Below are 17051 nucleotides of genomic sequence, written 5' to 3' on the forward strand. Positions count from 1 at the left end.
ATTTTTATTTAGATATAAATATACATATAAATATATAACTATATTTATAATATTTAACTTTAAATTCATATTTTTCTCTATATATTCCAATAATACTTTCTTGGTCTACATACTGAATTTCTTTTAAAGAGTTCAAATAGTTTTTATATTAAGACAGATAGAAGCAGGGATATGCTGGTAAATGTTTAACAACTGGCCCTCATCCTTAAAATGTATTCACAACATGCTTTTAAGTTTAATTTTCATTATTAAAATCTTATCTGTTTTAAAATTCTTGACAATATAAAAGTAACTCAACTTTGATTTGTAGTGTGTGCCTATTTCTGAGGTATAAAAATACTCACTGAAAATTTAACAATCAGCTCTTAAAGAACTATTTCAAATTAGAAACAGCACAACCCTATGAAGGGCAAATGAAATCATAGAAACTTAAGGCCTTTCCCCAAATTTATAGACAAAAGTAGAGCCAAGACTAGAACCTAAGTCTTGACTCCTAATTCTATGCTATAAAAAATAAAAACATTTTACCCCATAAAATGTTTTGAAAAATTTTTGTGGTCATGAAAAAAATCTTAAATCGGCTTTTTCTCATATTTTTCTCTAATTATGCTGTATAGAGCCCAAATTAAATATTGAGTTAATTTCAAACATTTAATAGTGGTTTGTGGAATTCTGAGACAATGCTGTATTTTAATTTGTATTAATCCAATTCAATTAATATAAGATGATTCTAGTTTTTCTAAAGACTGAACTCCTAGTTGTGAGTCTTAACTGAAATGTTAAATTCTAACCACCTCTACTGCTTTCAGTATTTTTTAAAAAAGGTAACAACTGAAAGATCTGATCAATGAATATGTGTGGAGGAACCCAAACATTTGATAAACTGTCTTCTTATGAACATTTGTTGTTATTTAATTATGTATGACTTTGTAATTCCATACCAATATTGTCCATGGGGTTTTCTTGGCATAGATACTAGAGTGGTTTGCCATTTCTTTTTCCAGTGGATTAAAACAGAGGTTAAGTAACTCGTCCAGGATCACACAGCTACTAAGTGTCTGAGAATAGATTTGAACTCAGCTCTTTCTGGCTCTAGGCCCAGCATCTATCAACTGACTCATCTAGCTGCCTCTCATAAACATAGGCAGTTTATAATTTGACCTCATGCTTCTGAATATTCTAAATACAGACATTTTAGAAAAAGTTTATGATCAGAATATAACCTACATAAAAAATTTGTTTTGAAAAGAAAAAAGTTATAATGAGTTTACTTAAAGACTTTACTACTTCAATGAAGACATGATTTTATGGGTGCAGTTACTCTTGCCAGTGATACCTAGATCACATTTCATCTATACCTTCTTATCCATGTCATTCTATAGATTGTCTGTAAAGGGGTTTACCCATTGCTTTGGAGGCCTTTTTCTAGTTTCCTGACACTGCTACTGTATTGGTGCATCATTAGTTTACAATAACATTTTAAATTTAAAAAATAGAGATTAAATTATAAAAATGTCAAAAATTAAGATACAGACACAGGAAGTTTAATACATAATCCATTTAACAAAAGATAAAAACTATAACATAGTATAGGATGTGAATTTTGTTTGTAATTTTTTGATATTTGAATTTAGTGTAAAGATCTCTCATGGAATGCCAAGATGATTATGCTTTATATAATGAAGCACTCATTGCAGTTAGCTTGATGAATAGCACCTGTTCATTGTATTAAACACCCAACAGTCTTTGGGATTTGGGGGTTTTATAAACCTCATCCTAATTGTAAATGGATTAGGTATGGGGCAGAGGTTGAATGTATAAACTCAAGTATGCTTACTCCTTATAAACTCTTCCCCACTTCATGTTGGAGGATAAAATTTTGGGGGGGAGGGTAGGAGGCAAGTATATCATATGTTTGCCTAGTTTAATTTTCTTGATTATATAGTGTCTCTTTTGGAGATATGAAATGTTTTTTCTCCTTAAACTTAAATGATGCTTGCTGTCATATAACTTATCCTCATATTTCATCAAAATTGCACCTATGATTGTGTGATTATAATGTTTCTTATCTGTTTCTTGTGTGCACCAAAGTTTAAACAAATACTACTATTAATGTATATTTTCCTCAAAGAATTCTCAAAATCATTTTGTAGAGGAGGTATAGGTATTTTCAAGCAAGTGTTTTGTTGGTTAATATAGTGTACTAGATAAAGTCTTTAAAGAGTTTAATTCTAAATATTACCTTTTTTTTGCTTGAAACTTAAACCAAAGTTATGTGATGAATAGAAGTAGATATACTACTTGCCTCTCTAATTTCTTATTTTTCCTTCTTCGTGTTTTGAAGAAATCTTTGGATCTCCCTCTTTAAAAATGAAAGATGAAATTGCCACAACAATTTTCTTCATCACAAGACTGGTGAAAAAATCTGATAAGCTGAATAAGCAACAAATAGAAGAATTTGCAGCAAAACTGATGGCGATACTCTTTGAGACATACAGAATGCACTGGTACCCAGATATTCCTTCTAAAGGGCAAGCTTTCAGGTAAGGCTTATTTTGTGTATGGTAAAGGAAAAAAATAGCTGTGCTAAGAACTTGTACTCAGATTTCTCCTTTTCTCTTTTCCCACTTTTTTGTTGTTGCCCATGATGGGCCCAAATATTTGGATCTGGTGTAAGGGAGGAATATATATTATTACAATATACAATACAACTAATTAGTTCTTACTAGTCATTCTGAGTTAGCTCTAGCACACCTTTGTGTTCAATAGAAAACAAGTTGAAGGGAAAACTTGAAGAGGGATCTTTACTGTGTACTTGCAGCAAAACAGAATTTGTTGAAGCAGTGGTAAAAGTCTGGGTTCTGGGTTTCTAAGTAAAAGTTTTAAGAAAGGAGACTCTTTATCTTTTTGTCAGCTATGAAAATTTCTAATATAGCCTTCTCTTCCATAAGTTGAATTCTACTCTAGCTGCAAAAAGAAAGAAAATGTAATATACTTATAGCCCAGATATCTTTGCAAAAAGATAAGTAGTTGTGCCCTTATTTTTGCCTTTCCTCAAATTAGGTGTATCAGGATAAATAAACAACAGAAAAAAGATCCCCTTCTGGAGAGGGCATGTGCTGAAAGTAATGTGAATTTTTTTCACCTGGGACTTCCAAAGGAGATGACCATATGGGTAGATCCCTTTGAAGTATGCTGCAGGTGAGTACCCAGAAATGAGCAATGTTTACCTTGTAACTTCTAGTCACCTTTAGAAGTAGGCTTCATGGAAGATAGCCCTAGGATGATCAGGATCCTTTCATCCCCTAATCAAGGTATTAATCAGGTATCATAACCATTAAGGTATCAAGATCATTATGCCTTTACCAGGTATCTCAGCAGGTTCCTACTACCTTCCCAATTACCTTGATTATTTATTTTTCTTTAATATTTGGTATCTTTTTGAAATTGAAAAAGTAGTGAGGTGAGCCATTTTGATTGTTACCTTTTGAAAATTTAAATTGAACCCGTATGAGCCAGGCTTCCACTGGTTTGGGGAAGAAAGGGTGAGGTCAAGGGTATCATTAAACTTATCATCCAATTATTATGCTCTACTTCAGGATATGACCTTCATGTAAATACTGAAGGCATCATCATAAGGGAATTCTACTAAAGAACCAAATTGGTCTACTAACTGAACCAAAAGAAAATGTACTTTCTTTTCTTTACCACCAATTTGGGGAGGGGGAGGATAGTTTCACTTAAATCCTACTATTATTACTTGTAATAATGCAATAGTCTTTGAGTCAAAGAGTATCCCAATAACTGCCTTTTGCCTATTCCACTCTTGTATCTATCCTTTGAATCAGACTTTCTTCAACTGATGAAGTAGACTCCCTCTCACTCTGCCCCCCAGAAAATGCTTGAGTTTGCTTAGAAAGACAAAGAGGTGAGGGGTTCATAATTGTAGTTTTTAGAAATAAAAGGAACATGAGTTTAAATTCTTGCCTCAAAGCTTTGTCTCCATTTTCTATTTAGGTATGGTGAGAAAAATCGTCCATTTATAGTTGCTTGTTTTAATGGCAGGCAGGAAGAATGGGAAATATCTCAACAGATCACTCATGCTATTAATAAAGTCACATCTGACTACTATTCTGGCACTTCCTCTGATGAGGATACATGTGGCAGAGAGCCTCAAGTAATTCCTAAAGTCAGAAATCCAAAAAGCATTTATCAGGTAAGATATAACTAAAATGTTCTGGATGGGAGGGATATTTTGTTTGATAATTTATGCTTCAATTAATCAGTTTTTGCTTAGTTCCAAGACCTGATTGGTCTGTTTCTAGAATGCTGAGTCTTTGCATTCTTTCTCAGGTTGAGTATTTCAAGCAGCCCCTCCAAACTTGGTTCCAATATTCCCGTAAAAAGAATATGACTGATGGGCGCCCCAACCTCCCAGGAAGTACCTTATATGTCCCATACAAGATCCACAAGTGCTACAGGCCTGCTGCTGTGTTTCCAGGACCCCGGGTGGATAAGTACCACTGGGTCAACACAAATCGACAAAGTAGCTAAAGTACACAATTCAACTGATCTCACTGTGGGATTAGAATTCACAGGAACAGCTTTCTTGTTTCCTAACTTAAAATGAGTCTGAAGTTGAGAGACACCTGAAATAGAAAAAAAAAAAGAACCTCACTTGGGGCCAAGGTCCTTGATGGTGATTCTTCTCACCTGTATAATGACTCTGTTCTTAGCTAGAATTATAATGTTTCACTTTTAAATGAAGTTTTATGTAATGGATGTACTCGGAAAGGTAATATAATGAAGATACTGATTTATAAGATTCTACTGGTTTTAAAAGTAACAAATAAACTTCACTATGTTTTTAACACCAGTGTCTGCTTTACTTTGATTCTCCCTTTTCCTGACATAGTCCATCAGTCCCCATATGGTTTTTACTTGTCAGATGCCATGAGGTCAGCTCTTTCAATAACCTGTTCTCACCTTAGAAATACTTGACTTTTTGATACATATGCCTTGCCAATCTAAAATGAATATCTATAGTTGCATTCTTCTCCACTAAGATTTCATTAACTTCACCTACTCCTTTTGTGAAGTATTTTCTCTCTTTCTGTTATTAAATCTTTTACTCAAGCTGACTTCTGAATCCTTAATCTGAGGACATGAGAGAAAAAGATGTAAGAGCACCCTTTTGCTCATAAACTTTGCTAAACCTTGATACTCCTGAAATTATCATTTTGCCTCTTTTTTTGTTCTGATCTTATGGCTTCTAGAAGGCTCAGGTGGCTCTTTTCCCTTTTATGGGGGGAGGGGAGAGTGGGCATTATCTGGCCTAATAACTTCATTGCTATAGAAAACTCTGTCTACAAATACAAACCTGTAACTGTTCTGCAGTTTATAATCTAGCTGTTTGAAGCATCAAGGGCATGACTTGCCTAAATTATACAGCTAATATGTGTCAGAAGCCAGACAATTCAAGTCTTCACCTTTTTGTAACTTGGCTTCTATTTTTACATCTATATTAAAACTGGTCTTTTGATAATTACTAATGACATCCTACTCTTTAACTTTTTAAAAAGGTGCATCTTGATTTCTCTGAAATGTTTGACACCTAACACTTAACCATCCCATACTTCAGTTTCCTTATCTATATAAAATGAGGAGGTTGGACTTGACAGCCTTGAGGGTCCCTTCTAACTCTAGTTCTACGATCCTATGAAACTCTTTCCCTTTCGCTTTTGAAATTCTATGATCCTTGATCTCATTTTTTACTATTTTTCCATTTTAATTTTTTCTTTTCTTTTTATTTCTTCTTCCCACTCATTGGGGTTTGTATGGGCATCTTTTTCTGCAGACAATTTTAAAGATTATTTGTTTGCTATTAATCATATTTTTCTATAAAGTCCTAAGACAAAGCCCTGAGATCTTCTAAGCTCTAGAAGCACGTTCCCAACAGTACACTGGTGATATGACTCACTAGTATATCAACAAGTTAAAAATTGAGCTCATTTTCTACCAGAAACCAGTTCTTACTCTTAACTTCTGTTTCTTTTCTGTTTTGGTATCATCATCTGTGTTACTTAGAAATAATAACTTAGTTACTTTTTGACTCAGCATTACATAGCTAGTCATCGAGCAATTTCTTTTTTCAGTCCCTAATCTTCAAGTTTCTTTCCTTCTTTTTATTTCTAACTCTGGTTTAAGTCTCACCTCTTTCTGTTCCTTCTATTCTTCTTTCTCCTCCCACATTAAGGATTTTTTACCTTATTTTGAAAGTGTTTGGTTGAAGGAAAAAGGTTGGAGCTAGGGACTCTGAACATGACCAAGCACAAATTTGATTGGACAATGCAAAGGATTGTTTTAAGAGGGGGAGATAAGCTAGGTGACAAAGTGGATAGAGTCATGGGCCTTGGAATCAGAAAGACTCATTTTCTCACATCTGGCCTCAAACACTAGCTATGTAACCCTAGGCAAGTTACTTAACTCTGTTTACATCAGTTTCCTCATCTATAAAATGAGTTGGAAAAAGAAATAGCAAACCACTTAAGTATCTCTGCTAAGAAAACCCCAACTGGGTCATGAAGAGTTAGACATGACTGAAACAACTGAACAATTACAAATAAGGAAGACTAGGGCATAGGGAGACAAATTAGCTTCTAAAGGCTAATCTTTTTAGTTTCATTGCCTTTTTAATATGTATTTTAAACACAGTTTTGATCATTTCTTATATTTGAACCATCTTTCCAAACCTTGTATTTCTAACTTCTCCCTACTATTGTAGGGTTCTAATAAAAAAGGACCACATACTTTTCTTTAAAAATATCAAGAGCCATTTCAAAGCTGCAGTTGTGCTAGGCACCTAGGCCTTCCTGGAATTCCCAACAGGTATTGTACCAGAGCTCTCAGCAGTAGCAGCAGGGCTTTTGGGAAGAATGAGACAGGTCAATATTCTGGAGCAGACATGCCAGAGATCAATATGAAGACTGACACTTCTTAGCCAGAAAGGTTCCTCTCATTCTGATGGAGGTTCTTCAGAGTTCCCATATCCTAATCCCCCTGTATTGCTACCCCTATGAATAGGAGTGGCTGACACAATTGGATATAGATTGAGTATGTCAAGGAGCTCCTACAGCATTACAAGGATGATGAGGCCAAAGCATTGACTACTGTGGATGAACACATCCAAGCTGAGAACAACAAGACCTTTATCAAGATAGATACCTGGTTCCAAATGAGAAAAATAGGCTGTGGTGCAGCCCAAAGCAGAGATTCTCTTCACCTAACAGTTCTCTCTCAGGGAGCTGCAATCACCTCTAGCAATTTTTGTGGTTCCTTTTTCAAAGGGCCTTGGGATAAGAAGTAAATATTACTATTATAAATATTTATTGACTTTGAAAATAAATACCCCCTTCCCTGACATTTTCCCTAGAAGTGTGTGCCTTCACTGTGTTTGTTTCTTTTTGAGGGGTCATTCTTCAAACATCTAAAACTGCTTTGGCAACTTATTAACCTTTTGTAACTTCATTCTCAAATAATAAATTATAAAGTATATGGTATTGTCTAAAATATATATAGGTACTAGACATAAAGGAGATATAAGTGAGTTAGAAGGACAGGGAACATATTACCTATCAGGTTTATGTAAGGGAGAAGAATTTATGAGTCAACAAGAGATGGAGAACATTGTAACATAAAATGGACAATTTTGAGTACATTTAATTGAAATTTTTCTGTACAAGTAAAACAAATGTGAAAGTTAGAAGGAAAGTAGAAAATTTGGGAAAATGTTTATAGATAACTTCTCTGATAGAGATCTCATATCTAAACTATGTCTGGAGTCACTAAACTAGAGTCATTTCCCAATTGATTAGTGGGCAAAAGATATGAACAGATAATTCTTAGATGAAGAAATCAAAGCTATATTTGGATATATGAAAAGATGCTCCAAATCACCACTAATTAGAGAAATGCAAACCAAAATAGTCCTGAAATATCTTCACACCCATACTAGCTAAAATGACAAAAAGGCAAAATGACAAATGTTGGAGGAGATATGGTAAAATGGGGATACTAATATAGTACAGGTGGAGCTGTGAACTGATCAAACTATCTTAAAGAACAATTTGGACCCAGAGAACCCAGAGCATTGTAAAATTGTATATATCCTGAGACCCAGCAATACCATTATTGGGTCTGCTTCCCAAGGAGATTAGAGTAAAAGGAAAAGAACTCTATGTTTCAAAATATTTGTAGTAGCTCTCTTTGTGGTGACAAATAATTGGAAATTGAGGGGATATTCATAAATTGGGGAATAACTAAATTAATTATGGCATATGATTGTGATGAAATATAACTGTACCATAAGAAATGTTCAGCAGGCTAATTTTAAAAAATGTGGAAAGAGCTACACAGGATAATGAACAGTGAAATGAGTAGAACCAAGAGAACATCATACATGACTACAGAATTAATACTGGAAGAATAAATTGTGAATGTTCACTCCAGAGAGTAAACTGAAAGATAGAAACATGAAAGACTTAATTTGCATGAATCTGTCTGTCTCCTGGATGAACCCTTCTGTGGTATGGGGAGAGTGGGGAAGGTACTGAAACACTTGTAGACAAATTCTATCAATTAAAAAATTGTATATGTACAATCTATTCTAAAGAGCTTAATGATGAAAACTAATTCACTAATTAATACGTAGACCTTTGTGGGTTACTGAGACAAGATAAAACTGAAATCATGTACAACAAAGCCCTGTTCAAAAGTCTTGGAGCTTTTATGCCTACTGTTCTTTATCTCTAGTATTTGTGGGGATATTTTCTTCTTATTGAAGAAAGAATGAACTTGGCAATCTCATCTTATTGCAAAGGAGCTTATTTTGCTTGATGTAGATTATTTCTGTTGTTTAGGCTCATCACAAATTCCTCTACCTGGAAATCAGCAGGCTGGCCAAAGATCTACTATTTCATCTTTACCAATGACATCGGTGATGGTCCTACTACATGAAAGATTTGTATCACAAAATATGTGCATCTCCTCCTATATAAAAAATGTTTCCTCACATATAACTGGTCATATTTATAATAATGTGTAAGGAGATACCAACTTTCTTCCATCTCTGAGAGGGCAAGAATGTAGTTGAAATATAGCATTCTAGGTACTTTGGGACATCTATGATTTTATAAACATAGATATCCCTCCTGTAAATATTAATAATAAGCTAATTTGACCTTTCATCTTAAATGATTCTTGTTCAAGTTTTCCACATAAAACCAGTATAGAAGTATTTTAGTAGCTATTTAATGTTCTAAAGAATATTTTTACCATTCACCTTTTTTAAAGTTTTCAGTGATTAGAATGTTCCTTATCAGTTAGAATGCTCCTTATCAGTATATGCTATTCTTTCTATACTTCTAAATCAACTCCTTTTCTGATCATACATTCTGATCATACTTTCTTTTGATGCAAATTGTTATATGCTATAGCTTACTAGAAGCCATTGTGCTGAGGTTTTCATTTTTGTGTTGATGATTGGGTTATTTGTTGTTCTAGGTTTTTTTTTTTTTGAGATCCTTATGTAGTCCTACAAACTATGGAGTATTGCATCAGGAGAATATTGGTATTAAAAAGACTGGCTTTTCAATAGTCACCAATTGGGGATCCTATGAATTTAGAAAATTTCAGTTCTTTTAAATGATTTAAGTTTTCCTTTCCAATTCTAGACCAAGGTCATTGTATTATCTGCTCTGACCTGTACAAGAAATAAACACAATATGGATGTCTAGGCCAATTTTTTTTACTGCAATGAATTTCAGTGAGGGGCCACATAGTGTTTCAGGATGTGATACAGTTAAATATCATTTGCAAGTAGAAAACATTTGGAGAACCTTATAATCAATAGAAAATACATCTTTTGTTCAAATATTTTTTGTAAGATATCTTGAGTGAATAATAGCTCATATTTATGTTGTATTTTAATGAGCAAAGTGATTTGTGATACTCTATCATCTGATCCTCACGACAAACTTGTGAGGGAAATGCCAATATTGTCCCCATTTAACTATTTGCCACAGTCCAGGAGGGAGTATCCACAAAGGGGCCTTGGCTCTGAGCTCAAACAGTTTCTAGTTCATTCGTAGGAGAGTCTAACTGCAAAGAAGGGAATGGAGCTTTTCTTACTCTATCTCATTCTACTTCTCCACTTTTCCCTTGGAAAAATTCTTAAAGCTTCTATATGGCTCATAACTAGGGTTTCTCTTGAAAGGAATTAAAAAGGTAGTAGATGTCAGATATAGTTCAGCTATTTCTTTTGACTCTGAAATAAATTCTTTTGTCTTCTATATTTTATTTTTCCTAGTTACATGTAAGTTGATTTTTAACATTAATTTTCTAAAATTTTGAATTCTGAATTCTCTTCCTCCTTTCCTTCCCTCCATACTGCCTGAGATGGCAAGTGACTTGATATTGGTTAAATATGTGATATCATTCAAAACATTTCCGTATTGGTCATACTTTGGAGGAAGACATACACACGCACACACATATAAATTCATGAATACAATTCCATCAGTTATTTCTCTGGAGGTGGATAGCATTTTTCATCTTAAGTCCTTCAGAATTGTCTGGGATCATTGTATTGCTGAGAATAATAAGTCTTTCACAGTTGATCATCTTATATTATTTCTTTTTACTGTATGCAATGTTCTCTTGGTTCTGCTCACTTTACTTTGCATCAATTCATTTAAGTCTTACCAGGTTTACAAAATAAAATTTTAAATCACAAAACTCAAACATACATTAGCAAATACTTAACACATGAAATATTATGTAGGAGTACTGAAGAGATATTACCATTTTTACCACTGACCTGCATTGCCTACCCATCTCATAAGTTCAGATCTTCTGGCAAGTTAGGTCATGACTTGGGCTTTATTTAGCCATTTGGATGAAGAATCTTCTTGGTGGTTGTATTTTCCTTGAAAAGTGCTAAAGTTATAGGAATCATCTCCCTTTGGGAGCTAGCCCTTTATTCCAAAACTCTTGAACTTTCAAACCCATGATGAAATTGTCAAGGCCAGTCCTTGAGCAAGCGGTCAGAGCATCTATGGTCCATTGGAATTGTTCAGGTGTGGATCCATCCCCCTATATATTCTATATACCATATGCAGATAAGAAAATGACCTCAGAAAGGTTAAAGGATTTTCCCCCAGGATCACACAGCTAGTAAATATCTGAGGCAATATTTAAGTCCAGGTCTTGCTCACTTAAGTTACTGCACTATCCATTTTGTTTTCTGACCTCTCTGTGAGCATGTTGGGAATTGGGCAGAACTAGATTCACAGTTTACCTCAGACTTTTACTAACTATGGGACCTTTACAGCAAATTATTCAACAAAGATATCTTTTTAGTTGTATCTATCATAATGTTGCATGGTTTTTGAGAGATTTGTGGGAGATACTTGTCTGAGGAAAGTCTTTAAGGTATTTTTTCCATTTTATTAAAATGCTGCCATGATTATTGTTTTTTATCATTTCTTTGCCTCTTCCAGTTGTGTGACCAGAAAGATATAGTTAAATTATTTGCAAAAGTATTTGATTTTTTTCATGTTTTTCCTGAGAATACCCTAAATGTGCAGAGATTATTCTTACAGATTTGATAGAAGTGAGAGAGCAAGTATATGGGTCTGTAGATGCTGGGATTTTCTTGGTTTCCTCTTTTGAATAAAAGCAAACCCCAAGATTTTTCTATTAAAAAGAAAATCTCTTTAAAGTCTTGAGAATTAGTTTTGAGAAGGGATTAAGTGACTTGCCCAGGGTCACACAGCTAGGAAGTTCCTGAGGTCCAATTTGAACCCAGGAGCTCCCACCTCTAGGCCTGGCTTTCAATACACTGAGCCACCTAGCTGCTCTAGTAACTTTCAGTGCTGCTTATTTGGTCCTCTGTTTCATCTGTGATATTTTAAGTTAGTCTGGTCTCTGGTCAGATAGTCCTTACTCTTCTGGGACCTATTGACTTATTCTCTCATGCCAATGCCAGTTGATATTATGGAATGATCACACTTCTCATCACAATTAACACCCTGCCTTCACAGACCTGAACTTGTAGACTTGTAAAATGAGTCTAGGCTGGTTAGAATTATTACTACATTCTTTGCTGGGGATGGAGGGGTTGGGGGAGAGGTGGGGTGGATCTGTATTCTAAGAGTCCCTTTGACTGAAGTACTTGGTAGAAACAGTATGACCTTTAGACCTAAAGGTTTGATTCTCTCCATTTAGATTTCATTCTCTCTCCATTTGAACTAGTTGTTGGGGTATAATATGCAGTCGTTTTCATTTGGACTTTTTTGCTTTACAGTCCAAAGACAAGAGTAACCATCAGTTTCTATTTACTCAATAAGGAGTCCAATTAACTCACCTACTAACAATAAGTAATGGCAGGAGATTATTTTTGTGGAGTCCTTACTAGCTTCTGGGCATGTTACATAAATAGGCAAATTGTTCAATCCCTTTCAAAACTAAATATACAGTAGCTTTTCAGCAGTCTGCTCACTTGTGTGTCCTCTGAATACCAAGATTTCACAGCAGAATTCTATTATGTTGTCAAAGGTCTTAATGGATTCAGGCATCACAATGCTATTTCTTTCTTTCAGCATTCTTTTGTGTAGAACTTGTATCCAAGTGATAAGCAGCTTTATTTAGTTTCTCTCTTAGCCAGGAGATGTATTAGTTGTGAGTTTCATCTTTAGAGTCAAAAGCACAAATCAATAAATAAATGTGGTTCATGTCCAAACATTAGCAAGTAGGGTACAAAACCAGTGGCATTAGTTAGCTAATAAACATTTATTGTTTTAAAATCCTTATCTTCTGTCTTAGACTCAATACTAAGTAATGGTTCCAGGGAAGAAGAGAGGTAAGGGCTAGGCAACTGGGGTTAAGTGACTTGCCAAGGTTATATAGCTAGGAAGTATCTGAGGCCAGATTTGAACTTCCTGTCTCTAAGCCTGCTTCTCTATCCACTGATCTATCTAGCTGCCTCTCAATAACATTTCTTAAATACCTCTTGCTATGTTTCAGATGCTATGCTATTGCTTAGAATACAAAGAAGAGCAAAAAAGTCTGTCCTACCTCTCAAAGGACTCACAGCCCAATAGGAAAGAATGTCAAGCACCATAGCTATAGATATATGTTAGGAAAACTACAAGTTTGGATCCACAGAAGTTATTTATTAGTATAGGTAACATGTCCATAAGTGTGTGGTTGAAATCCTCAGATTGTGTACCCCCTTTAGGGTGGCAAAACTAACATTTCCTTAAACAGTGTACTTTCTTCTTCTTTTTTTAGCTTTTGTCATTATTTTTAGCTTTATTTTATTTTTTAATTTAATTTTATTGATTAAGAAATTTTCAATGTTTACATGAATCATGTTCTTTCCCTACCCTCCTCCCACTCCCCAATGTGAAATTCCAGTGGGTTTTACATGTGTCATTGATTAAGACCTATTTCCATATTATTGATAATAATTGCACTTGGGTAATTGCTTAGAGTCTATATCCCCAATCATGTCCCCATCGACCCAGGTGATCAGGCAGTTGTTTTTCTTCTGCGTTTCTGTTCTCACAGTTCTTTCTCTGGATGTGGATAGTGTTCTTTCTCCTAAGTCCCTTAGAAATGTTTTGGATCATTGCATTGCTGCTAGTAGAGAAGTCCATTACATTTGATTGAACCACAGTGTATCAGTCTCTGAATACAACGTTTTCTCCTGATTCTGCTCCTTTCACTCCGCATCAATTCCTGGAGGTCATTCCAGTTCACATGGAATTCCTCCAGTTCATTATTCCTTTGAGCACAATAGTATTCCATCACCAACATATACCACACTTTGTTCAGCCATTCCCCAATTGAAGGGCGTCCCCTCATTTTCCAATTTTTTGCCACCACAAAGAGCATGGCTATAAATATTTTTGCACAAGTTTTTTACCCCTTATTATCTCTTTGAGGTATAAACCTGGCAGTGGTAATGCTGGATCAAAGGGCAGGCAGTCTTTTAAAGCCCTTTGGGCATAGTTCCAAATTGCCATCCAGAATGGAAACAGTATACTTTCAAAATCTCTGCCTAAATTGGAATGGATCCTTATAGGAAGCTTATATACTGAGAAATATCTAAGCTCTCCTTCATATTACAGTCCCTCAAATACTTCAAGACAGGTATTATATCTCTACTGAATCTTCTTTTCTCCAGATTAAATATGTCTAATTCCTTCAATTAATTCTTATTGAGTCCTCATATAATCAAGAACTTTCACCATCCTAGTTGTCTTCTTTTGGGCACTCTCTAGATTATCAGTACACTTCTTAATCCAAAGTGCCCAGAATACTCTACATGATGTCTGAGGCCAGAGTACAGTGAGATTCCCACCTCCCTATCCTTGTAAACTATACTCTTTTAATACACTAAATATTTTAGCTCCCACATTATATTGCTGCCAGAAGTCCACTAAAACCCTAAGTTCATTTTAGAACAATTTCTATCTATTCATGCCTCTCTAATATTTGTGAAGATGATTTTTGCACCTAAACTCAAGGCCTTGAACTTATTCCTACTGAATTTCATCTTAGTAGAATCAGCCCAGTGCTCAAACCTGTGAAGATGACTAAATGTCATCTATTGTCTTAGCTATTCCACCCAGATAGAGAGAAAAAAATAAAACTAAAATATACTCAGATGAATTCAGAACTGATTGTACAGCTGGTTTCAAAGAATAGTTCTTAATGGTTTGATGGCAATATGGCAGGACTTAGACCTGGATTGTTTAACATTTTTTTAAAATCAATTACTTGGATAAAGGCATAGATAGTATGTTCTTAGATTTTCAGATCACACAAAGCTAGGTGGATTCCTTCATTTGATCCTAATATTTCATGGACTTAAGAACTTTCACCGGGGGCGGAGTCAAGATGGCAGCTTAGCAAGCAGCAAAAGTTCAGACCTCGTGGAAGACCATTCCTTACCAAAACAGACTGAATGCTCCTAGGGCACCGAAATTCAATCTGAACAACAGGACAGAAGCGGGGAACCCTCCTTCTGGACTCAAATCAAAAGGTACGCCTCCCCAAAAGCCGGAATCCGAGAATACTCAGAGCTAAGGGGAAGGCAGAGCAAAGGTCCCAGGACCCCTCCCCCACAACCCAGAGGGCTGAGCCCCCAGCAGCAGCGGGAACCTCTGAGCGGGCAAAGGTGCTGGTTTGCAGGGTCTACCTTGGGAGCAGCAGGGCGCCGGGCTCGGAGCATCCAGCTTGGACAGTGGGGAGGAAGCCAGGGAGAAACAGGCCATGGCTGGGTCCCTCCATCAGGCTCCAGTCTCACCCTTGCCTCAGGCACATCCAGACCAATCCAGTTGAACTAATCCCATCAGAACTCCTCAGAGTTTAGGGAGGCAGGCAAAGGCACTTGGGGATATTGGAGAAGCAGCTGGAGAGAACTGGAGAGAGCCTGGGCAGCCCAGCCTTCCAGGAGTCTTCTTCAGAGCCTCAGTGCTTCATACCACATACAGTCCAACCCAATTGAACTCAATCCAATCAAAAGCCTCCAGAGGACAGGGAAGCTAACATTCCTCCCCTAGAGACTGTACCAAGAGATCTGACAAAGCTCCAAGAGGGGAGACTGACAGCCCCAAAACCAAAACAAAATGAGAGAAGCAAGAGCACAGCCAAATACGGGGAGCAAAGAAGGGGTAAACTTGAGCAAACAACAGAAAAAGGAGAAAGAAATTACAATAGACAGCTTCTGCACAGGTAATAAGCAAAAAGCGAATGAAACAGAGGGGGAGGACCCAGCAAAGGAAAAATCAGAAATCCCAGTGAATTGGATACAGGCTTTGGAAGAACTCCAAATGCAATTCAAAACACAATTAAGAGTGGCTGAAGACAATTGGGAAAAGAACTTAAAAACTAAGATAAGTCATCTGGAAACAGAAAATAGTGTCTTGAAAGCCAAAATCAACCAGCTGGAAAATGAGGCAAAGGAGATGAAAGATGAGGCAAAGCAGATGAAAGATGAGGTGAAGAAGATGAAAGATGACCTCCAAAGAAAATCCGACCAAAAGGAAAAGGACGACCAAAAAACTAAGGATGAAATCCAGTCTTTAAGAACCAGAATACAACAACTTGAATCGAGCGACCTCACAAGGCAGCAAGACACTATAAAACAAAACCAAAAGAATGAAAAAATTGAGGAAAATATGAAGCATCTCATTCACAAAACAGAGGATTTAGAAAATCGTTCAAGGAGAGACAATTTAAGAATTATTGGCCTACCAGAAGACCATGACAAAAGAAAAAGCCTGGAGATTATATTACAGGAAATTATTAAAGAAAACTGCCCCGAAATCCTTGAACAAGAGGGAAAAGTGGAGATTGATAGAATCCACAGATCACCTCCTATACTTAATCCCCAACTGACAACACCCAGGAATGTTATAGCCAAATTCAAGAACTATCAGACCAAAGAAAAGATATTACAAGCTGCCAAGAAGAAGTTATTCAGATACCAAGGAACCACAGTGAGGATAACTCAGGATCTGGCTGCATCCACACTGAAAAAAAGAAAGGCATGGAATATGATATTCCAGAAAGCAAGGGAACTAGGTCTACAACCAAGAATCAACTACCCAGCAAAACTGACTATATTCTTACAGGGGAAAGTCTGGTCATTCAACAAAATAGAAGAATTTCAAGAATTCGTAAAGAAAAGACCAGACCTGAACAGAAAATTTGATGTACAAGCACAGAACTCAAGAGAATCATCAAAAGGTAATTAAAAAAGAGGGGAAAAAAGAAAAACAAAAAAAATTTTTAAGAGACTCAATAAGTTAAAATGATATGTATCCCTATAAGAAAAGAGGTCATTGGTAACTCTTAAAAACTGTTGTTATTAGCTGGGCAGCAAAAAGAAGTATACTTAGAGGGAACAGCAACAAACTATATAGGATGAAAGGACAAGACATAAATAGGTATATAGATATATGCAAGCAAAAATACATATG

The 17051-nt window shown here is 35.8% G+C and overlaps 1 protein-coding gene across 5 annotated transcripts in view; it reads left to right on the forward strand.

Annotated features, from left to right (window-relative positions):
• The window catches only part of BTG4 (BTG anti-proliferation factor 4), a 107658-nt gene that overhangs the window by 11961 nt on the left and 78646 nt on the right, over positions 1-17051 (forward strand). For 3 of the 5 annotated variants that reach the window (XM_056794418.1, XM_056794416.1, XM_056794417.1), the window contains 3 exons: positions 2345-2543; positions 3064-3201; positions 4018-4216. In XM_056794418.1, the coding sequence (XP_056650396.1) occupies positions 2371-2543; positions 3064-3201; positions 4018-4216 (510 nt within the window). In that variant the 5' untranslated portion in view covers positions 2345-2370. Of the gene's footprint in view, positions 1-2344; positions 2544-3063; positions 3202-4017; positions 4217-4353; positions 4872-8918; positions 12135-17051 lie in introns of those variants that run through there. The other 2 variants (XM_056794419.1, XM_007494850.3) reach the window with 2 other exon arrangements.

This window comes from Monodelphis domestica, chromosome 4 (genome assembly GCF_027887165.1).
Source record: "Monodelphis domestica isolate mMonDom1 chromosome 4, mMonDom1.pri, whole genome shotgun sequence".
In the NCBI taxonomy this organism is placed as follows: domain Eukaryota; kingdom Metazoa; phylum Chordata; class Mammalia; order Didelphimorphia; family Didelphidae; genus Monodelphis; species Monodelphis domestica.